The sequence below is a fragment of the Orbicella franksi genome, chromosome 9 (genome assembly GCF_964199315.1).
Source record: "Orbicella franksi chromosome 9, jaOrbFran1.1, whole genome shotgun sequence".
NCBI classification, from domain to species: Eukaryota; Metazoa; Cnidaria; class Anthozoa; order Scleractinia; family Merulinidae; genus Orbicella; species Orbicella franksi.
Window position 1 is genome coordinate 18044117 of NC_138153.1, and position 23948 is coordinate 18068064.

Genomic DNA, 23948 nt, shown 5'->3' on the forward strand with positions numbered 1-23948 from the left:
ATGATCGTATGTAATGAAGCTTGTAGCCATTGCAATGGCTGTAAAGTCGTTACATTTTGGAAAGGTCACTAATTATAATTCCAACAATGCAATGCAGCGCCTTTTATGTCTGCTGAGTCACAACTCCTGAAATATAATGAGGTCTGAACCCATAAACACCCGTTAGATAGTAAGCTAAAAGAGGACTCGCATGAAATTTCGTTTGTTTTGTTTTGTTCCCCATTTTTTGTTTTAAATTATATGCCAAGTTTAGCACTTGACGTACCTGTTAACAGGCATATGTCCTGCATCTGTTGTTCAGACAAAAAAAACAAAACAAAAAAAAACAGTTAGCACAAAGCTATGTTTCCACAGTTTTGTTACTTTTAACGTGTTGGATGGATTCCATACAACTACTGGCTTAATTCCCGTAATGCTATAGTACATACCCTGTTCCCATTACAAGATTAGTAATGGTCGGTTCCTGGTCGGTTCTAATTCATAACCTTTCTGCCGGGGATCGATCATTTTCCGTCTTTCAATGAATCCTTTTTATTTACGGTAATATATAAAGCAGCATGATATTTAACAAATAGATTCCATATTGCCGTTCCTATGGTCCCTAATGTAGATCACAGATTACGTCAAAATGTGGTAAGACCAAAAATAGTGAAACCCGAGCCGTTTCGCGAGTGTGTCACTGATGTTCTTACCCCATCTTTACGTCATCTGTGGTCGATTACTAAACAGACGCACGGCAACATGGAATGTACTTGTCTTATATAAGTTGTTAATGACGTCATCTATGTATCTGTTTTCTCATTTAAATAAGTAACAACCAATCAAAATGCGAGAATAACTCGACATATTATATTATGGACATCAGTATTCAATTCATATTTGTTACGAATGTATAATCGATCACACAAAATCTTCACTAGTAAACCTGTTAAAACTGTCACTATTACAATTACTTTGCCTATTGAGGCCTTAACACAGACCAACCAAATATACCCAACATTTTGTACACATGTAGGTAAGACAATAAATCACCTTTTCGCTGTTTCCTTCGCCAAAAGATGAAAACTCCAGCAAAAATGAGCAACGTAACAAATAAAACTGCTGTCGAGGATGCAAGAACTATCACTACCAAGGAAGAGCTATCTTTGACCCGAGCCTGCTTGGGATCTGTTGGCAAAGGTTAATTATAATTTTATAGGAGATAGGCAGCATGTATTCAACAATGCGAGCGGAGCAATTGGGTTCTTAACGCAACACCTTATACCCCAACCCCACTAATTCGACCATCTTTCTCACTTTAAAAGTACACCGATTGTCCGGGATATCCTCACAGGTGGCCTTATGCGAGGGTAATGTATAAAAGAATGATACTCGGTTTTTGCTGATGTGTTCGAAGTTCAACATGACAAAGCATGTAAACAATAACATGCAGTCAAACAATTGCATTAGTAGACTGCATCTTTATCCACAAATTTGATAGGAAAAGATAAAAGAAAAAGAGAGAGAAGAACATTTTACCCGTTGGTGGCAGGCAAATCGCGGCTGGTTCTCCAAAAAGCCATTTCTACAGAAACGACAGAAAACATGTTAAAACACATCCGCACTACAAGTTAAAAAATTGCGAAACACTCTCAAGGAACCAAAAAAAAAGATAACTGGAATCTCATCGGATGAGTTAATTTTAGCTGAGTTTGAAAATGGTCACACCGTTAATCATGTAAGAACATATTGCGAAAGTTGATCGAAACCTTCATTGTCTTAAATGAAATGGTTCTGACCATTATGATGAAAGGCTTACCCCGTTATGCTCGGTTACTCCTCTCAAGTACGCCTTGTATTGGGTCTCTGGCTGCAAGGGAGCATTTACATAACCACCGTATAATTTTCCATTGCCTAAAATGAACTCCGCAGGCAGTTCATCTCTTTTGAACTGAGCTGCAATGTAAAAACGAGCTCCATTTGTCTCCGCCTCTTCGTAGCCGGAATTGTCATTTGGTAAACAAGCTACTACCTGTTGTTCGCTCACTTTAACGACCATCTCTACAATAACTTGGTGAGCTCTGAAAAGATAATTGACAGTGGAGTAGAATTAACAACTCGAAGGATAAGAGGGCATTTCTCTTCTAGTAACTTTGCTATTCAGATTTTGAGCATGACTCTCAAAGCGTGAGGACGCGTCACTCCGTGCTCCGCTCCTAAAATTTTAAAATCCTGGCGAGCATGAGCAAACATTTACGTTCAAGGAAAGGAAAAGCCAATTTACAAGAAGAAATTCCGACTAACAACAAGTTTGAAGAATTAACCCAACCGGTCAAAAGTTTGGCGGTGAAAATAGACAAGCTTGATTCTGACAGCCAAAGCCGCCATGATGTCTTGTGTGTAAAACTTCAACAACTGGAGTCCAAAACAGCTAACCAACCAGGTGAGATTAACGACTTAAAGAAAGGACTTGAATTTACAAATGAAGAAGTCGAGACGGTAAAGGATGCATTGAGCAATAAAGCGGACTCCGCTCGGCTGGCCAGTCTGGAAAGAAAGCTCGACGATCTTGAGAACCGGACGAAAAGAAACAACATTGTTACATGGAGCATTTCTGAAGGCGCCGAGAAAGGTTTCTCCTGTCAAGACATCGTCCACAACATTTTGACCCATCACAGATTCAGATTTTTTTTTTTTTCAGATTTTTATTAATTGACACTATTTACAGACATATTTCACTATCGCACACTATTACAAAAAATTCATTAATTAAAATAAGGAAAATATAATAATAATAAAACCAAAACAAAATGTGCTCAGTGACCAAAGAAGCATATGCTATCGTGTTGGTCACTGACACGTTGCACTTGGTACATGGCGATTTGGAAATAATGCGCGCTCATCGAACAAACATAAAAAGACAAAGCACCTCCGAAAATACTACGTCACCTCTAGCAAGACCCGTCCACGTGTATTTACTGCGTTACACAGATAAGTTGTGTATTCTCCGCAAAGCCGCGTCAGCTTTAAGAGATAACCCTTTCCTTGAGGCAAATCTAAAAGGTGAGGAACGACCGAAAGAAGTTGAAGGGGAGGTATATTAACAAAATTCGCCTTCGAGAAGAAGTGGAATTTGCCTGCATTCATTGGAATGTCCCCGCACGTATTCTCTACAAGGTGAAGGATGCGCCGAAATTGAGGTCGTTCTTCTTGCCAGACAACTGAACATGTATCTTTTTTTTATTTTTGACTTTCTCTTGGTTGTTTTCTTGCTACTTCGTAGTGATGCATATTTAATAGTATCTAGGGGCTTTATTCTGTAAACTCCAATGAGTTTATTATTTGTTTTAAAACCGATAAATATGTCAGGTGATGCCTATTTCGAAAAAAGAAAAGGCATATTATGTTTAGGACCAGACATGGCTATTAGAGGAAACGATGCGAGACTCCTTCAGTAAAATCTTCGTCAACATGTTTTCGAGAATTGTTTTCAACAAAATTCTATTATGTGTGTGTTTTCATGTGTGTGTTTGTGTTCTTTGTACAATGGAGATCCTTCTTAACCAATATTTATGTTACATTAATTGTTAACAGCCCGCCACAAATTTATCTCGGCTCCTCTTCGATCACTACTAAAGAAGACTTATGAAGGGTTCTTGTGATTTCAAAATGTTATCTTTGAATGTAAGAGGTTTGAGTAATTAAACAAAACACGACGTTCAATATTTGCAAATGTAATTTTTCTTCAACAACGCATTCCACGCGCGATAGCGAAAAAAAAAAAAAATAGAAAGCTAAATGGGGCGCACCAGTAGAGCTCGCCCATGGGAGCAGTAATGCAAGAAGCGGTGCGATATTATCACGAAATGGCTTTGATTGTAAAATAAACAAAACTACCTTGATCCCGTCGGTAGATATAACGGTATTCAGGCAGGAATTAATGACGAAATCTATTATTTATTCAACGTTTACGGTCCAAACAAAGATAATCAAGCTGCACAATAGACCAATTTCGATATATTAAAATTCAGCCTAAAACAATAGACCCCAGTGCGAGGCTCTGGGGAATAACTACAGAGTTTGTGGGGTTTATTTCCCAGAGCCTCGTGCTGAGGTCTATTGTGTTAGGCTGAATTTTAATATATCGAAATTGGTCTATTTTATGATCATCTGTTCGACGTCCTAAAAAATGAAGACCTCGTTTATGAAGATAGAATAATCCTTTGAGGGGACTTTAACTGTCTTTTGAATCCGATGTTGGATGAACAAGGCGGGATAATGATGACCAGAAAGAAAATTGTTGAAGGTATTGAAGAAATTTAATCGACATTCAATTTGCATGACATTTGGAGGGTTGAAAATTCAAAGAAAGAAAGTTTCACATGGTCACAAAAATCTCCATTTATCTTCTGCAGGTTAGATTATATTGGCTTATTTCAGAGACACTTCAGGACCTGATTAAAAATGTAGATATTTTAGCATCGATTAAAACGGATCACTCGGCAATTGTTCTTCGTTTACAGTGTTGGTTAGGGGTTACAGGTTGGAGAGACTAAAAAAGGGCCGGGATTCTGGAAAATGAATACATCGCTCTTGTCAGATGAAAAGTTCGTTCAACTTAATGAAAACAAATCTGGAAGTATGAAAAGAAGAAGCGAAAGAATTCATAGATATAAGAGTTGCTTGAGATTGGATTAAATATAATGTACGTCTTTTTTCAATGCAATACTCAAAAGAACTAGCAAGAATTAAGAGAGAGAAAGAGGAAAGTCTGCAGAAGAAACTCCAAGCTGCACACAAGTTCAACAAAACCCTTACGAAGAATATGAAAGGATCCTGGACAAATGTAAAAATGATTTCGCGCAATTTTACGACGAGAAAGGTAATGGATTAATGGTGCGTTCAAGGGCGAGATGGCATGAACATGGGGAAAAGAGTACTAAGTATTTTTATTAAGTTTGGAGACAAGAAACCATTCAAGGAAACATATTAGGAAACTTTGTTTAAGCGGAGTTATTACTACCAGCTATGAAAGAATATTGGACTCGTCTTCGAAATATTATAAAGATCTGTATAGTAAGATTAATACGATACAGCCTGATATATTGGAACACTTTCTTGGTAAAGCTAGCATACCAAAATTGTCTGAGGAAGAAAGGTTAAGTTGTGAAGGACGAATAATCGGTGAAGGATGTGTCAAAACACTGGACACTTTTGAAAATGGAACGACCCTTGGGAAAGACGGGATACCTGCCGAGTTTTACAAAATGTTTTGGAGCTCTGTTGATGAACTTATGATAAATCCTTTTAACTGTTCTTTTGACTTAGGAGAAATGTCAACCTCACAAAAACAGGCAATTATTACATTAATTGATAAAAAATATAAGGATCGAATGTATTTGGAAAACTGGAGACCAATTTCTTTAGTCAATACTGACTCCAAGCTTGCTTCCAAGGTCATAGCCAACAGAATCAAAAAGGTCTTCCTCGAGTTGTGTCATAAACAAACGATTATTTTACAAGCCCTTTAAGTTAGAAAGAGGGGTAAGGCAAGGCGACCCTTTGTCACCCTATTTATTTGTTGTGGCAATTGAAATTTTGGCTATATCTCTTCGGTAAAATGAACATATTGAAGGTATAAAAATCGATAATGACGAAATCCAAACACTCCTATATGCTGATGATTTGACTGCTACTCTGGCGAACACATCTTCTGTAAAATCTTCGTGCAAATTCTGAACGATTTCAAGATTCTCACATACAGATCGACTGAGCTCGGTTAATAAGATGTTTATTATATGGCAAACAAGAAAAAATTAATTCGTTTAATGTAGCTGGTTTGCATGTACTAGCTGACATTTTGCTTGCGAACGGCGGTGAGATGAACTTAATTTTGCCAAACTCGTCCTCTTTCCTTTTTTTCCTCATCAGGCTTCACACTTCCATAATATGGATATTTTCTGGAACTAATATCTTGGAAGAAAATAGCCAATATTTTTGTGTTTAGTTTGCAACGTTTTCACGGCAAAATGTAAACGGTCGAGATGCCGGTCTAGATGGGAAAATCTAGACCGCGGTCAATATCGACCTCAGCCAATCAAATTCGTGAATTCGGTAGTTCCCAGTCCTTGTGAGACACAGCCATATAATAATCTCCGTTATTAACTCGCTGAAGAATGGTGCCCTGAATCTTACGGACCTCGAAACCCAAACAGTAAAGCTTTAGGCTTCCTTGGATTCCACGGGTTCTTGATGACCGGATAGGTCCATGGAAATCATATTTTTAATTTCATTTGAAAAAATATGGAGGGACTCTGCTGTTAAAATGCCATTATGATGTAAAGAATCTTAATTTACGCTTAAACGATTTTTATCAATAGTTACTTATCTGGTGAACAGACGTTAGAAATGCTTTTTCTGATATCAGTTATACCCACTATGTAATTTGGAATAATAAGAACATAAGAATTGATAACAAACCTATTTTCTTTACTGTACTGTTCGATGTAGGCAAAAAAAGTTAATAAAATCAATTTAAGAGAAACAAACAAACAAACAAACAAACAGAACAAAACAAAAAAAAATTGCTATTTCAATTGTAGAAGTTCGACTGATCATGAGCCCATGAGGCTGACGCTTATCTCCCGAGTTCTCACTAAGAATCAGGCCCTACCCCCAATGGACTGCTTGTCCATGAATACACCCCACTCCCACCGCCCTCGAGCAGTCTCTCTCGCGCACAGTGTGTTTGTCGGTGTGACTGTTTTGTCTTAAAGGTTTTGACGAAACAAAGGAATCGAAATAAAACTGGATGAAAGGTGACCATAACGTCATAATACCTTGTAATTTCACATCAGTTACCCGAGGTCGTCACGCAGCTTTTGATAAGTTATTAATTAGATTTCAATCAGACTTACGTAATTTTTCCATTGCTATCTGAAGATGGTATTAGAAAAATGGTAATTGTCGTTGCCGTGACGTCATCTTCATTTACTCGGAGAGGAGGTGGTGGAGGAGGCGCTGAAAATAAAATATTTACCAGAAACAACAATTCAACTTTGGTATGCATGAGAGTAAAACGTAAAAAGTCTGAATACGAGCCAAGTGGCCCATTGATCGGGCTGGAGCGTATTCCAGTTCCAGTAGCATGAACCCACTAGGAGTATTTCTGTTTACCCTATGTCCCTCCCGAATGGGATGCTAGTCTATCGCAGGGTTACCCTTTAGCGTTAAATACGCTGGTACCCAAGGAACTGCGAGAGCAAAGTGTCTTACCCGGTAACTCAAAACAAGGTCCATGGCCAGAGCTCGAGCACGGACCGCGCCTCTCATGCATGCATGAGAGTGCAGACGATTTATTGCATAAGTAGAACAGAGTGCCCCGCGAGAGTAGTCACAAGTTGAGATCCAACTAAATACAGTTTCGCATGTAGGAAAAAAAGAGGGACTTGAAAACCTTTACAATCGTGCTTACAGATATGTTTATACCAACAATATTGTTCTCTGGGTTTGGGTTTTCTAATTAACTCAAATTTCAGCCATCGGCAGCCATCATATACAAGGCAGCGTCCACATTTATCTGGATGACGCATTTGTTATCCAATTTGGCCTGCCGTCCCGACTTAAACGGCGCTAAAAAGGTGCCGTTACCAAAACCGGAGCATTTTGATAAGGTCTTCAGAGAGGAGAAATTTCAAAACCCATCCCGCTGCATTGCAGGGAGTATATTCGCAACCAAACCTGATTTGGATAGGGAGTCGTTTGCAGTCGTACATAAAAATTTTTCTGGAGATGTTTAAGTGTTGACAGAAGGCCAAACCGAGAAGAATGTTCCGTTTTAAATTCATCAGAATTAATATGGATGGAAAACAATCTTAAACTGTTTTCTCGCCGAAAATGTCGCTTTCAAAAAGTATTTAATAAGCCCTGACAAGCCCTGACAAAATAGCAATGATGACAAGTTTAACAGCATTAAAATCTGTTCCAAACTAAAACATTGGTACCAAAAATGAGTGCACTCCCTTGATATTAAATCCAGCTCTACATGCATACCTTTTGATGGGGTCTGCAGTATGACAGGATCACTTCCAACACCATCTCCCTTCACTGTGGTTGCCTTAACATAAACACTGTATTTTGTGCCGGGCTTTAACTCGTCCTTTTTTATAACAGACCCTCGCAAAGCTTCTACCACTTGTATCCTAGTTCTGAATGAGCTGTTGTAGTCTCGTGTGCCCTCGCAGAACACCTTGAAGTAGAAATTTGAAAACAAATAGCACCGATATCCTGGGAAAGGTGGAGTTAAAAAGTCGGAGGACTGGACATCGCTGCACTAACCTTAATGACAACAGGTATTTCGGTGTGTGGTTTACACAACTACTGTAGGCAAGACTTGCGTTAAGTCAAGGACATTTTGTGTATACAGTGATAGGGGCTATACCCATCGCGTCTTGACCTTCTTCTTGAGTCAAACCCATCAAGTTTAAACAAAGGAAAACACAACGGTGACGGTGTTTGGATATCTGATCTTAATTGACGTATTTTTTTTTCTTTCGAGTTGAGCTCGTTGTTCGGGTACTTTTTACTCACCTTATATCTAGTGAGTATTCCATTGTGATCTTGTGGTTCTTTCCACGTTACAACTATGGCATCGTTCACCAGCTTAGCTGTGACATCTCTTGGTTGACTTGGGACTATAACAAACGAGATGGTTCAGCGGCTAATGAATAATTACAAGCGAGGGTCTCGAGCCGCAGAAAGGAAGTGTATGAAATGAGTGATCTGGGGGATTCAGAATTACAGCACATAAATGTACTTTGATCGAAGTCGCTAGTATCGTTTTCAAGAACAGCGTACTAACTGAATACAGTCAACTCTCGCCTTGGGTACACCTCCTATTACCGACATCCCGTTATTACGGAAACCTCCCTAACACAGACATCCTGCTATTACGAACATCCCGGTATTACGGGATATGATTAACCGAGTAAAAGTACTGGGCCCGAGTGGAGTACAATCCTCCGTAAGAAAAAAGATGGCGAGTGGTACATTTTCCCATAGTTCTTAGCGCATGAAATTCTTAACAACGTTTATAAAAACGTGCAGAAACGTTATAAAATCTTCAAACCTAGGCTACTTAATGTCTTTAATACAGGGACAAATATTGTAAAAATTTGGCTTTCCTTGAGCCTTTTAGGCTGTGTTAGGTTCGCAAGGCATTGTAGTAAAATGTATAACCGCCATTTTTTTTTCCTACGGTGGATTCAGGGAATAATCAGGCGAGTAATTTCAAAATGGGACGAGCGCGCAGCGCGAGCCGATCTGATATTACGAGCACGATTTCTCCCTGAATCTTCGGGCACGAGAACCAGTTACTAATTAATCGTATCAATAACAAATCTCGAGATTAAGCAAGTCTTTTGAGAACTTCGTTTCCGCGAAAAAGTCAGTAGTGTTTTCCATAAGTTGTAAAAACTGTAGGAACATCAAGAAGGAAGCCATTGAAGCTAACGTAATTGATAAGCGATTGGCGTACATAGGTATCAAAAAACAAGAATTGGAAATTAGAGACCTGTAATTGGACACCCGCATGATCGCGCACTGATAACGTGAAAATAGGCGCCAGGAGAACCAATCACGATCGAGAATTTTGTTATAGAGAATTTATACGATTATGTATGAAAATAAATGTGCCCTACAAGTTAATAACATGAAACTAGGAATCTTAAAAGAGTAAACGGGACACTTCAGAACCAAAACTCGAGTTATTTTCATCACACCTGACCCCGCTAATGCGGACTCTCGTTATTACAGAGAGCTAATGACGGTCCCGGGGGTGTCCGCAATCATAACAAGAGTTTACTGTAAAAAGGGCAACGAATCATAAATTAAAATACCTCCTTCATTCGTCCTTGCTCTAAAGTTAGCGATCTCTCCGGGTTTGATGGTGACAGCCTGGATTGTGAAGGTGTAATTTGTAAAAGGCTTCAGGTTGGATATCAATTGCCACTGGGGACGATCTTGTTTCACTGCAGTCTTGTTCACAAGATGTTTCACCTGTTGGCCAGTTTTGCTGTCGTAAATTCTGATGTAGTAAAACCTCACAATCCCATTGGAATTAACGGGATCTTTCCAGGAGAGATAAACGTCCATATCAGACATAACTTGTCCGTTGAATTGCCTAGGAGGTCCGGGGCCTGTTGTAGATACGCAGATATATGAAGAATTATTATGTAGCAATTACATTTAAATCCGGTCGCCATTTTGTAAACAGCCACACACCACTAGACTACTCACTATATACAACAGAACACAGTGAGAAACATAGCTGATAAGAGAACGGCATTCGTGATACATGTAAAACGCGGGTAGATTTATATTAACAAAATAAAACTAATTTGCGTTTAGCTCCAGTAGCAGGTATACAGCAGCATTATTCATATTTTGAATGATGCACAGGCAACAAACTTAACTTTTTGAGAAACAAACACTAGCTCGATGACACATTTAGGCAGCGTCCACGCTATGCTAAAGAAATTTGACAAGGCAGCGGTTAAGGCTACCGTCCCTACTAATATGTCACGAAAACGAAGCTTTTCGAAAACGGTCTTCAAACCGGAGGAATTAGAAAACACCAGCTTTTCGTTTTCGAGTGGACGGAAAACATTTTGAAAACGGAGATTTTCAAAAACAATGTAGTCACGATAATCATGTGATTTCCCTGACTGAGGTTCCCTCAAACACAAATCCAAAATAACCGGTGATTGTTGCGTTTCTTTAAATTCCTGCGGCGCAGTGTGGACGGACAACATTCGATGCGTTATCAGAGTGAAACCTCTGTTTTCAAATTCTTCGGGCGAAGCGTGGACAGGACTTTAGAGTACGATCTTCTCGTGCACATCAAAACATGGCACTACTAAAACCTCTGCTGACAAGAACCTTCAGGTTTGAGAAAGGACCCTCTACTGAGATAAACACCGCAAAATCCCATTATACAGATAAACCCTTAGCAAATTAAAGTTTTTTTCGAATGGTGTATTTTCTGCAGCGGATGGAGAAGAGGTCATTCTTAAGTTCGATTAATATACTGTAAGCACTCGTCACTTAACGATTGGCCCCACAGGAAACAGTAAGTTCTGTTTCCGCAAGACCATCAAAATAGAACAAATTGAGAAAACATTACTTGCTTGGCGCCGGCTAGCACACAAATTTGCCACAGTTTGAGATGCACCATCCGATCACGTGCGATTGAAAAGTTCAAGTTGTTGATTCCCCTGAGAGTTAGTGAGTTTTGAGCCATGACACGTGACACGTACTCCTCCAATCGGAAAACGTATTTGAGTTGGGAGGTATAACAATAGCAGTTGTGTTGACTAGGAGAAGAGCCTCGAGAGAGGGGTGCAGAAATGATTGAGCTTAATTTTGACGTGTTAAATTTGCATCTAAAAAGGAAAACAATTTTACTCAGTAAGCACACTACCATGCTTCCAAAGACTGTCACACAGTACTTACTGTCCTCATAAGTTGTTGTATTCAATATTTTGGAAGCATTTCCCATCTTTGACGTTTTGCCCCTGACTTTGATGAAGTAAGTAGTGAACTTGTCCAAACCATCTAGAACACGTTCCGTTGTTTTCCCTGTCACTGTTTGCTCGTACGGTTGGAAGTCCTTGCTTGTTCCATAAGAAATGATGTATTCTTTGATGATTCCATTTGGAAAAGCTGGTTCGTCCCACGTCACACGAATTGAAACAGAAGACGTAGCTTGAACTTTGACATTCTGTGGGTGGCTTGGGCCTAGAATGTTAAGACAAAACCAAGAAAAACAGAACTATGCTACATGTGCAACGATTGAAATCCAGTGCCAGGCCCCAACCCTCAATAAAGACTGTGGCTTTGAACTTCCTGCTCGGTGACATTTCGTCACGTGGCTTAGGTCATCAAAGGCTACGTGACATTTGGCATTTTTCATCAACTTAAGGCTCCAAAAGTTCGTAGCACCATATGTAACCAAAGCGTAATATTTACGTATTGATGACATTTTCAAAATGTAAGAGTTTGTAGGGAATTTAGAACTGTAATACATGTAAAGTTCACGAAACTGTCCTTGGTTTTGCTGCCGCATTCTTTAGTTAGGTTTTCTGTTTGTCCGCGCGTTCTGTACGTTTTTATCACATTCTTTTCGTTCATCTCACTTGCACTCCCCTTTAGTTAAAGAAAAAAAAATGCAATTCAAAGTAGTACTAGTTGACATTTCCTGGAGAAAATCAATACCTCGCAATCTCCAAGTTACATTTTTCTCTGATTCAAACTACATGAACATGTACGTAACATTAACATGCAGTTATTTGTAGTTCTGATGCAAAACATTTCAATTCCTGAAAAAAACTGCCTTACCCACACATTCATCTCCACAAAGTTGCACTCATTCTAATACCTCAATTTTGTACCAGGACGTGTTTTGAAGAGTCAGTAAGGGACTTGGAAATGGTCTATTTTTGTGACACACTGTACATGTAGCTTACCCGATTCCGAGGTTTTGACGTAGAAGCAATTTCCCTGAGGAGAGGCCCCAACTTTTGTGTGGCCTGTGACTTTGATGCAGTACTCTGTAAATGGATTTAGTCCAGCGATAATGGTATTTGTTGCAGTTGTCTGTTTGCTGAACTCTTTAAGTTGGCCTCTCTCGTTGTAATACACGATGTAACCCAATATGATACCGTTTTGATCTTCCTTGTTTATTTCATTCCACTTGACTCGTATAGTGTGAGCGTCTTCTGCTTTCGTTTTTTGTGCATCTATGGCTGGAGGAGTGCTAGGAGCTTTTGTAAATCACAGAAAAAGTCAATAACATCCACTTTCAATATGATAAGAACTGGGTACAAAGGAAACTAATTTTCGGGCTTGGGCAAGCTGTAACTACATGTACCTGTATGTGTACTTTCCCGAGGTCATTCGGACCAGTGCCAAAAATGTGATCTCTTACTTAAAGGAGCTACGTCACGGTTTGCGCATATTGAAAAGTTTAGCCTCAATTTTTCAAATTCGTCTTTTGTAATCCGTGTTAATCTTCTCCATCCTTAGCCATCCTTTTTCCTTTATGGTTTATCATTATCTCTTTGGTGTTTTTCTATCATATTAAAGTGTTATTTTCAGGTTTCCTACCATTTAAAGGTAATTTGTATGTGGCCAAAATAACTAAAAATAACGTGACTGCTCCTTTGACAGTGCTTCTAACAAGTACATGTAGACTGAAAATTATTGTCATTACATAACAAATAATTTCCCAGGAAACTTCACTTGCCCACTGGGCAAGAAAATCAACAGAATCCACTAGTTCCACTGGGCTATCCGCTAGTCCTATCAGGTTTCTTTCCATGCTGTAGAAACACATTTTAGGGTAAATATGCAGACTAAGAACATGTAAGTAAGTCTACGTGGTGTGTGCACAATGAAATGAAGCCTCTAATCCCTTTAGCCAAAGTGATACAAGGATCTTTTACTAAGACTGCTGGTAAAATGCACTCAAAATCAAAAATCTAAAGTTGACACAAAGGCTAATTGTGCATGTGCGTGGAGGTTTCAAGTAAAACAATTTCAAGCATTCATACAGCTGTACATTCCACCTATATCTCTTTAGAAGGTTGTTTGCGTGTCTCCTCTCCCCCCTCCCCCCAATAAAGAATTTCAAAACTGCACATAACAATCAAAAGTGAAGAAGAGTAACCTGCATGCAGACAATCATCTCCTAACAACTTATCGATTGTTTCATTAGAACATAGATGATTCAAAAAGAAAATGAAAAACAAAATTACCATTTCCAAATTTGTATGCGATTGGGAGGTTATGGTTAACAATTAAAACTGCAGTTGAAGTCGTTGTTCCAGGAGGGAGGGGGTGACTCTATTGTGTTTCGGTATTCATTCGTGACCGACTCATTGCTACCAGTGTGACGTCACATAGCAACGAATGAGCGCTTCGAGTAGCTTGTTCAGATTACGCCATTGAAGAAGGACAACAGAGGTTAAGAAAGACCAAAAAACAGGCCTAATATCGCTTTTGTTCGCTAACTAAGTATAGGTGTGTACAGTTTATTGTTGCTTTTTGTCTGTGTGCATTATTTGTTTTAGTTTTGTACGCGCGTTATCGTGTATCCTGGTTGAATTTGGTTACGGATAAGTGGCGGGATCGCCATCTTGAAAACGGGATGAGAGAGGTCAACGTAAAACGTTCGCGTTTTCTCTCTTAAATGTCTTACCAATAGTCTTGTTAATAGGAGGTTTTATGCGTTGATAGTATACGTTTAATCTGCGCATATCTCTGTGTCGATTGAATCAGCCGTTCCTCTCGGCAGGTATATTTTGCAGGGTGCAGGGTGCAGGTTGCAGGTTGAAATTTAATTATAACTGAAAAACCGCTGGCACTAAAAATAATTAATAACCTATATACTCGTCGGGGGTTCTTACATAAAGCAGTTCGCCTCTTTCACGTAGTGAAAACACGCTGTTATTAATATTTAGGCCTTCTTTGGGAATCTTCTAACTTGTTACGCCGTGTACAGAAACCAGAGACTTCGTACGCTTCCCAACATGTTTGTGATCGCACTTGGTTTGGGCAATGTTCTCATGTCCATCGAAAACACGATCGATCCGCTATAAGTACTTATCGATCGACACGCAGAGACTGGTGAAATCTCTTCAAAGCCATCTGGATGGCCGCTCCACAGATGTCTCCATCGATTCCAGATTTGGCTCGAGTCTTCCCTCAACAACAGAAGATTGCCATCACAAATGAAGCAATTAAATAAAGAAATGAAATAATATAAGATTTTAACCGACGGAATATACTAGCGCAAGCTCAGTGTGCTTTCAATTTGGTACTCACTGGGAAGAAACCAAATTCAGCAGATATTTGAGATGATATTTCAGATGTTTCTTCAAAAACAATAATTCATTGCAGGCTTAAAATCATTGAAATATACTCTCCTCCCATCGCTTCGGCCGGTTTGGCACTTAGGTGGAAGCCACCTTTCTGAGCGACTGTAAACAGCGTCATGTAACAGTCACGGTAATTCTACCAACTGTACGTTCTTTTAAGTGCCAGCGGTTTTCCAGTTATAATTAAATTTCAACCTGCAACCTGCAACCTGCACCCTGCAAAATATACCTGCCGCGTTCCTCTCATCAATCCGTTTTAGTGTTGAGATGTTGTTTATTTCTTGATTTCCACCAAAATTTCCCTGCGATGTGATCGGTTTTTGCATGTTTTGGAGAACTTTTGGTGGTAGTTATCAGGTCTTTGAATTCAATTCTTTGTGTTTTAACTCTGTTTGCTTTTTGTGTTTTAATTTTGTCCGCTGTATGGTGATATTTGTTGGCTTTAATTGTACAGCAGCTTTATTTGTTGGCTTTTGTTGTGAAGGTTTGTTGGCTTTTTTTTCCTGTCTCGTTGCATCTGTTGACTTATTGCTGTCCACTGCAGTTGTGGTGTTCAGTGTTGTGATTTCATACTTACAACAAAGTTCAAATTAGAGTTAGCCGGAGTAAGCTGTTTTTGGTTTTCTTCTTGCCACTTACAATTTTGGTGTAAAAATATATAGCATTTAAATATAATAATTACAGTTATGGTGAAATCAAGTTTGCTGTATGATTTATTTATCTTTTGTCATAACCTGATAACTTGGCTTATTCCTGAACAGTGCCACATCTTGGATGATGCTGTAGCCTGTTCCAGGTTCTTGGTTAGTGGGCACAATCGAAAAAAGTGGCCGAGCAACAAGCGGGTTTTTGTAGAGAAAGAGACCGAGAGCATGGAACAGGTTAATGATGCTGCAACTGTCCTGCATTGCCATGTTGTAATGGCTCCTATTTCTTAAGCCTCCAAGAATTTCAAGGCTGCATTGTAGTCTTTTCATCCCTATAAGTTCTCATTATATTCCAACTAAAAAAAACAATCCTCCACTAAATGTCACTAAATAGATATTGCAGCATAGCACTCAAAATAAATGACAGCAAATGCTAAGTGTTAGAGTGCAGAAATGCTGTAAAGACAATCAGACATCTATTCTTATTAATTTTTTATATTTAAAAAAGTTTTATGCCTATTAGCTTTTTTTATTTATTCTGCTCTTATAATCATCTCCTGCTCTTCACAGGTCCACATCAGCCTATAGTTTCAATTATGACTATATGTACCATTTAATCCATCAAATATTGTCGCTTGCATGTCTTTGTCTAATTGCATCACTAAATGCTCAAGCTACAACGGTAAAATATTCTCCAGTGGAGTGGTACTCCCCTATTTTCCAATCTTCAAGCAGATTCTGCACATTGCCAAAAATATTTGAAGTATAATAAACACAATAGCTTCCATTTGACTTTAAAAATATGCTCGATATTTGTCCTTGGACATTATCTGTTCCTATCTTCTTGGAATGGATAATATCCACAGAGCGGACACTGAATGAAGGCTACTTTTCATAAAACCTGCATTACCAAATAAAGGAATAAATGATTGACTGAATCAACATGTCTTCCTCAGACTCCGGAGGTCCATAAGCTTCATTCTCGTCCAGTGTGCTTAGCAGCTATGCTCTCATTCTGACCATATATGGCCATACATGCCCTGCCTAATCCATTGTTAGTGGTTTTATTTGTGGTTTGTGTGATAGCAGTCAGCTCTGAAAACCTTGATGTTAGCTCCAGAGAATTTCCCCTCTTTTGCACTGTTTTGTGTCTTCATAGCTAAATGTTTAGTTATCCTTGTGTAAAAATGGTTGAATTTCACCACCCTAGCTTTTTCTTCAGTATGGTATTAAAGTCAATAAGGTTGGTGGCATCTATTTTAGTTGCTGATGTAACAGAAAAGTCACATTTTTTAACTTCACACTGATTTATTAAGTGAAACTATCATAAATTTGGGATCTCAAATTAATTCCAAATTAAACTTGTCAATTGATTTATACTGGCAATCAAGCTGTGGTAAGCCTTTGTATGACTCTGTTCCTTTAAAGGAAATGTCTTCGGCTGTCATAATCAATGGGAGTTTAATAACGAGGTGTGGAAAAGTACTTAAGGGGGTGCAAAAATGAAGAAAGAACTTGTAAATTTGACAGCATGATTGAACATGAAAAAAAATATTTAGCTCTCATATGTATGTCTTGACAGGTGATAAAGAAATTTTAAAAAAATCTAAACTAAGGTGAGTTAAAAACTCCATGCCAGTTGATCATCCAGGGGCAGGGGGGGGGGGTGGTGGTGGGACATTAGCCATCAAGGGGAAAATGTTCATCAGAATCCCTAAGTGCTGCCCAGTGTGGCATTCTGGAAGGGAATTTGTGCATTATGCTATGTTCCTTCCAGTGACATTCCCTGCAAAAAAAAACCGAAGTGTCTTCAATAACCTGTTTTCAGTGGGACACAATTTTTTAGATGAACAAAAGGGGACTATTGGCTGATCATGACCTTGCAAATCGATAGATTCTGATGGATCTATTGGATTAACAGCATTCACCAATTCTTCAAATATCGAATTCTAAACTAAAATCTGGGAAAAGCTAGTCGCAATTAGGCCGCCGGCCAGGAACTAGGCTGAGCTTTTTATGTAACACAACTATATATAATATTTGTGGCAGACCTAGCATATAAGAAAATCAAAACTTCTCTTTTCTCAAATAAAACAAAATAAAATAGAACCGAATTACTAATCAAACCATAAATATTAACCAAATTACGGATATTGCCCTAAATGTAAACTGTAGTACGACAAAGGTGAAATAAGGCAGAAAACTTACCTAATCTGGCTAACTGAAACATGGCTGTTCTTCCCATACAGCCAGTCTTTGCACTTTGAAGGGATTGATGAGACGAACCACGAGCACTGAAGAACTGAAATTCCACATACAAGAAGCCAAGCATACCCTCTGTCGAACCTCGTATTCTTGTGTCAAAAGGGCCCTGCTTCGTTATGCAGTGACCCTCGAAAGGTCAATCAGCTAACAGTTTTGCTCGACAAATTGGCTTCAAAACAGAAAGTTCTCGATCAAATTATCTACCTGTTAAATATTTTAGCCAACGAAAAGTACCAAATAAAGATTCCTTAATGTAATATAAACCACATATTAACGAACCTAAGCAAATGGGGTAGAATATCGGAGCGAAATTCTGCATTTTTATCAACCTCTTGTACTTTACCGATTGGGCGCCATTTTGAATTTCATCCAAGCGAAACGTGACGTCACACTGGCAGTGATGACTCAACCAATGTTTTGCTTACAGGCGCCCCCCTCCCTCTGCGTTGTTCCTAACGAAAGCGAGTTAACTGTTGCGACTTGCAATTGAACCAGAGCTATTAATCAAATACAAACAACTCCTGATGGCGTTAATGGAGGAACACTGCCTTGCGTTTGGTTAGCCCATGCGACTTCCCTCTGTTTTTGACGATTTGCGCTGCGGGCATGCCAGGGTCGGATGAAAGATTACACAATCGGTAGAGATATCAAAAAGCGTTCTGTAACATCTCTTATAAATAGCCTGCATGCAGACAATCATCTCCTAATGCCTACCGGTAATTACTTTTGATCATGTACACTGTAACGCTCAAAACCAAGAAAATGGAAAGGAAGCAACTTACCATCCTGGAGAGTCTTTGCCTGTTCAATATTAGAAGCAGCTCCTGATAGAGATGTTTCTGCGTAAACTTGAACAAAATAGTCCGTAAATTCTTCCAGGGGTGTTAGTGAGTATGTTTTCCCCGTAGTGTTAAATCGTCCATCCAGTTTACCTCTTACTTTGCCATACATAACCACATAACGTCGTAAAACGCCGTTTAACTTTAGAGGTTCAAGCCAAGAGGCTGTGATTTCAGTGGATGAATCCACCACAAGCTTGAGGTTTCTGGGAGCTGTGGGAGCTGAAAATAATCAATATGAAAGGTTAATTACATGCACAGTCATGGTACGTGTACATGTATTAAGGTTCTACTCGGTAGGAAAATACGTTATGTTACTAGGGGGTCCTGGGACTTTCTAACCTTACAGAAAGGCTGGGAAATATGATTATTAAGGGCGGTGCCTACTTTGCGCCAGATTAGGACCATAGGGAGCAAGTAGATCTTTTTAAGGGATATATATTGGAATCCACATAGAAAAAATGGGGGTAGCCACGCTTTTGTTTCGAGATAATTAGCCTCTCATCTCATTAAAATGTTGACATCGGCATTTTTCTGAGAAAAGAAAATGAAAAGGATATTTCTTCACAGATTTCCCTAGAATTCGTCTTAATCTTTTTTGAAAACTGTTACGGTGCTCGTTATATTTTTCCCTTTCACATCCCCAGTAAGTAAAACATTTGCGTCTCGCACTTGTTTTGCGCGCGCACTACGCCATCTGTAGGTAGATATTTACAGGTGGGTTTCAGTATAATTTTCGGCAGATAACAGCTAGTTTTTCAGCTGGAAGCCGTTAACAGTTAGTGGTTAGCGATATGCTGCTATTTTGGTGTACCTGTTTTAAGTACAGGTTCATCAAAACTTGATTTGGTCACAGTAGGAAAATTTTGGTTTTTTCTTGGTAGCGTAGTTGATTACGTCAATGCCAACCGTGCTTTGCGTGATGCGCAGAACGTCTGCATACTAACAAAAGTAGGGACCGTCCTTAACACAAGACTGCATAAATTATTCAAACATTTCTCCCCTAAAAATGGCCTAAAGTGGACAAAATCAGAGTGAAAAATGAACGTTGAGCGTTGTTTCTTCATACAACCACACCTAGAGATTGGATGATACGCGTATGAGAGATCATGAGATCTGGTCTGCAACTGAGGAATTCCCAGACCATCCAGGAGTTGATAAAGATGACTCACGTACAGACGTACATGCATACTTGTATAAATCATGAATAACATATGTACAGTGTAAGTAATCAAAGTCATACCTCCATTGGAAGCTTGTGTGTCTGCCAGAACGAAAAAAAAAAAAGAAGAAGAAGAAGAAAATAACCAAGATACAGAGAAGAATACATTGATTTCACATATGGTTTATCTCGTTAGAGGATAGTAATTCAAGTAAACTTATTAACTATGCATGAAAACAAGTCAGAGTAACCCCTTTTTGGCTCCACCCAATTTCAGACCTTGTGCGCGTAAAATATAAAATTATAGATTCAATGGTATAGAATACATACCAGTCCGTCTTACAACAATTATCAAAATTTATTAAATTAACTCCAGTGGAAAATTGCAGTTGAAGCTGGCGTTATTTGAACCAAACTGAACAACAAAAAGCAATTACAGTACCAAACTATTTAGTTTGAAAAAAAAAAAAAAAAATACGCACAAATATCAATAACCTCCGCACATTTCAATAACGTGGATATTAATGTTGTCGTGTGTCAAGACCACACAAATAACTTAAAAACCTGTTGAAACTGGCTCTGAATGAATGGCTTAGTCAACTGGATATTCAGATCCCAATCAAACTTCAAGAGTTTGATTGTGTTTGACTGCATAAAGGTTTGATTACTGAACACTTGATTGTGTTCAATTGGCTAGATTTTCAGGTCAGTTTGATTGTGTTCGATTGATTGCCGAACCAAGTCAACATCAATTCAACGACTGAAGTCCGTTTATTGGGTTTGAGTACCAAACATTTGATCGATTTTAATGCAGCAGGTATAAACTGCACGTATTGATTAAAGGAGCTTAGTCACGGCATATTGAGTTATTTTGGCCATGTACAAAATTACCTTTAAATTGAAGGAAACCTGAAAATAACAGTTTACTAGGATGGAAAAACACCAAAGAGTTAACAAAATAAAACCATAAAAGAACCGAGGAGGGCTAAGGATGGAGAAGATTAACACAGATTAGCTACGGATTACAAACGACGAACTTGAAAAATTCAGGCTAAACTTTTCAAGATGCACCAACCGTGACGTAGCTCATTTAACATAGAACGGCAATTTTCTTGGAATTTCTATAATGGCAGTCGCGGTTGAGACAAAAATTTTCATATCTTTGCGTTATCGAGTTCCTTAATTCTAAGACTTGCCCGCGGTTTCGCGACACAAAAGTTGATCATTTGAAACCAAATTAAAAACAAAAAGCGGTTTACGTGTTCCATATGGTCTCACTGGCAAATAACCAGCTGTGGCTTTATAACCGGCAGCCGATCATTTAGACACGATTTCTAAACGCGAGAACTCAAACGTGAATGCGAACGAACGATTGCGTCTGTTTTTCCTTGTTTCCGATGTTATTTATATTGAAATCTAAAAGTTTCACTTAAGCAATTATTCGCTTCAGGCTGAGTTTACATTAGTGAATATTCACTTCGACTCCGTCTCGGTACAATAATAGTAAAAGCGGTACTTGTCGGTAATCAACACGCAAATCTCTGTGCATTTATACATGTATTATTGTAATCTCTCCGTCGAGGAACTAGATACGTCTGAACTTCTCAATCATCGCAACTTGAAAAGGTAAAAATGTCTCAAGCTCGAGAAGAAAACCCGTTGTCTCGCCTTCCCACAAAGTCTCGCATTTATCATTCACTACCCTCTCTTTAACCAGATAACTTTTCATGCATAGCACGTTGTAACTAGCTTTGTCTTAATACAAGTGGCGCCGTAATAGCTTGTCAGTGTAACCCAAGATTCCTTTCATGGCGTATATCTCTATAACGGGAATGATTTATTATACTTAATAATGCTGTCATGGCACTTTACACGATAAGGACTTACTTGTTATAAGTGTACCTTGAAGAAAAACAAGCTCAAGAATCAAGATAAAAAACAAGCTGCCAGAATTAGAGTTATCCATTCTTCAGGAGCGTGATGATTTCCTCCAGCTAGACGGTGTAAATGTGTGCAGTTAATCACGTATCGCGGCACGCTATATGTCTACCACGGATCAATGTTTGGACTTCCTGCTTCAATGAAGCAAACAGTTGAAAATGTTATGTCGTGGATGACTTATCTTAAGAATGTCACATAGCTTTCAAACGTAACCTTAAACGTGAACGTAGGTGGACTGTTTCCTTTAGCACAAAGGTGAAAGTTGAATATCGTGGTTAGCTAGGGTGGTTTTCAGCGATTGTTTGGCAATTTCAGTTTCTAGTCTACTTTTTTTGCCGTAAATGCTTTTATTTTGCATAATCTTTGCTGACTTTTATCTCGTGACGTACAGTTTCAGCAGTTTGTCGGCCATTTAATTACGGTGTGAGTGTCAGTGACAAAGTACCTCGCGTGAGCGTGATTCCTTGAAGGGTTACCGGAATGAGTGAAAAGTAAGCACGGAAATTGTTTCGATTTCGCTCCACAGGAGAAATAAAAAGTTTTAGGTGGAGGTTGAACAATTCAAGAGATGATCACTGACAAATTCCGTTTTGATCTCAGCCTCCGGTATGAACTGAAGGAGTACCAATCTTCTAGCGTTATATCTGTCAAACAACATTTCTATTATGTCATCATTAATTTTTGTGGGGACGAGGGGAGGAGGCGTCTCCAATCTCTTATTAGAGCTTGCCGCGTTCCCCCTGACATACAGACGAGAAATGCAAAGCTGAAGCTTCGCGAGCTCAGCGATCCAACGTAACCGAGACCGAGAAGATTACCTCGCAACCTTTGTTCAGACATGTTTTTAAGACATTTTGATGGTAAAGTACATCAAGACAATAAGACAAGGCTTAATCCTGAGTTAAGTTTAAGATATTTTCCGATTCTCATAAATTGTTTAGCGTCTTATTGACAAATCGTTGTAAAAATTGGAAAGAGAAGTTGGGTATTGGCCAATTTTGAGCTATTCCCCTGACAGTGAAAGTAAACCAGTTTGGAATAACACCTCCAAGTGGGACAACAAACAAGTTTCACGTTGTACATCAAAATAATTCACTCTACCATTTCCTTCACATTTTGTCGCTGTTTCCTCACAACTATTGCAAGTCGGGTTTAAGGTATCATGGTAGGTGGATTGACAGTGTTTGGAAATCGCGCTCTTACGCTGGCGCTTTGAAAGAAAACCCCATCAACCTATACATTTTCTGAAAGCGTAATAGTTATAGAATACAATCATATCTTTGAAATTTTCTAAAAAGTTATTGTCGCAGTGATATTAAAAGAAATACCCAGAAACACTGCTTCGCTTAAACTGGTTCGCTTCCGCGCGTGAATTCTCGGAGCGGCGCGATTTACATCGGAAGTGTTTTCTCACACATCGTGTCTGCGATTTTCCAGATATGGTTTGGTTTTTTTTCTACGCCCTCCTAAACTTTGATATTTTTAATGCGGACTTTTCCGTCTATAAAAGAGGCCATAACTTTGAAACGGAAGCGAAATTAAACAAAGCCCGACACGGTTTTTCGAAGGTGGTATCCTAGAACATACCTGCCGATTTTCAGCCAATTCCATCAGAAGGCGCGCGTAAACGAACTAAAAATGTTCATCCTTATATGCAGTTTTATTTTAGTGAGAAAAACACGAAAAACCTTTCATGAGATTTGTATGAATAGGAGTTAAAAATCCCCTCCACACTGACAGATGTCGGCATGGGTCAGTTTACCACAACAATGGGTTATGACAACTTGAAATAAACAGACGACTAATATTCTGGCGCGGAAACCCGCGTCGCAGTGAAGTCGTCCGAGAAGGGACAAAGTACAAGTTAAACTGCCGTGATCTTTTGCTTAAAAGATTTCGTCGGCGGCATTGGTATTATGTTGCTTAAGTTTAGGCTCCTTCGTTCTCCAGACAGTTTTTGAAACCATGCCTCGTGAAGCCAAGAAGCATTAAAAAGAGGAAATCTCAAGGTCTACATCGTCAACATCTGCATCTGCGCTTCACTCTCTCGTTGTGGAAGTTTCGGAATCGCGTCCCTTCTACAACAATTTACTTCGACTAGCACTGGTTGTATTTTGTCTTTTAGCTTCATTGGCGGGACTAGTGTCCTCGAGTTCCTTCAACCATTCTTCTTGGTTAC

The 23948-nt window shown here is 39.0% G+C and overlaps 1 protein-coding gene across 2 annotated transcripts; it reads right to left on the bottom strand.

Moving 5' to 3' along the window:
* Nucleotides 1–312: 312 nt before the first annotated feature.
* Nucleotides 313–22919, bottom strand: LOC145497742 (phosphatidylinositol phosphatase PTPRQ-like). Of its 2 annotated transcripts, XM_081477588.1 has the most exons (12): nucleotides 21716–22919; nucleotides 19910–19930; nucleotides 18610–18888; nucleotides 12504–12800; nucleotides 11491–11775; nucleotides 9876–10175; nucleotides 8569–8672; nucleotides 8032–8227; nucleotides 6897–6999; nucleotides 1799–2060; nucleotides 1519–1564; nucleotides 313–1167 (listed from the first exon to the last, which is right to left on the bottom strand). In XM_081477588.1, exons 1-12 carry the CDS (start codon nucleotides 21792–21794, stop codon nucleotides 959–961), a joined length of 2181 nt encoding a protein of 726 aa, XP_081333714.1. In that variant the 5' UTR covers nucleotides 21795–22919; the 3' UTR covers nucleotides 313–958. The 2 variants fall into 2 exon arrangements, with proteins under 2 accessions (XP_081333714.1, XP_081333715.1); XM_081477589.1 differs by lacking the exons at nucleotides 313–1167; nucleotides 1519–1564 and having other exon boundaries at nucleotides 1843–1935.
* Nucleotides 22920–23948: the final 1029 nt, after the last annotated feature.

Bases quoted from the DNA above. Each gene is read 5' to 3' on its own strand.
- LOC145497742 (XM_081477588.1), bottom strand. From the start codon at position 21,794: ATGGATAACTCTAATTCTGGCAGCTTGTTTTTTATCTTGATTCTTGAG. The intron at 8,673-9,875 runs GTATTTTAATTT...CGTTTGTTATAG, and splicing joins AGCAAGGACGAATGAAGGAG to TCCCAAGTCAACCAAGAGAT. The intron at 1,168-1,518 runs GTAAAATGTTCT...CTTTGCCAACAG, and splicing joins GATTTGCCTGCCACCAACGG to ATCCCAAGCAGGCTCGGGTC.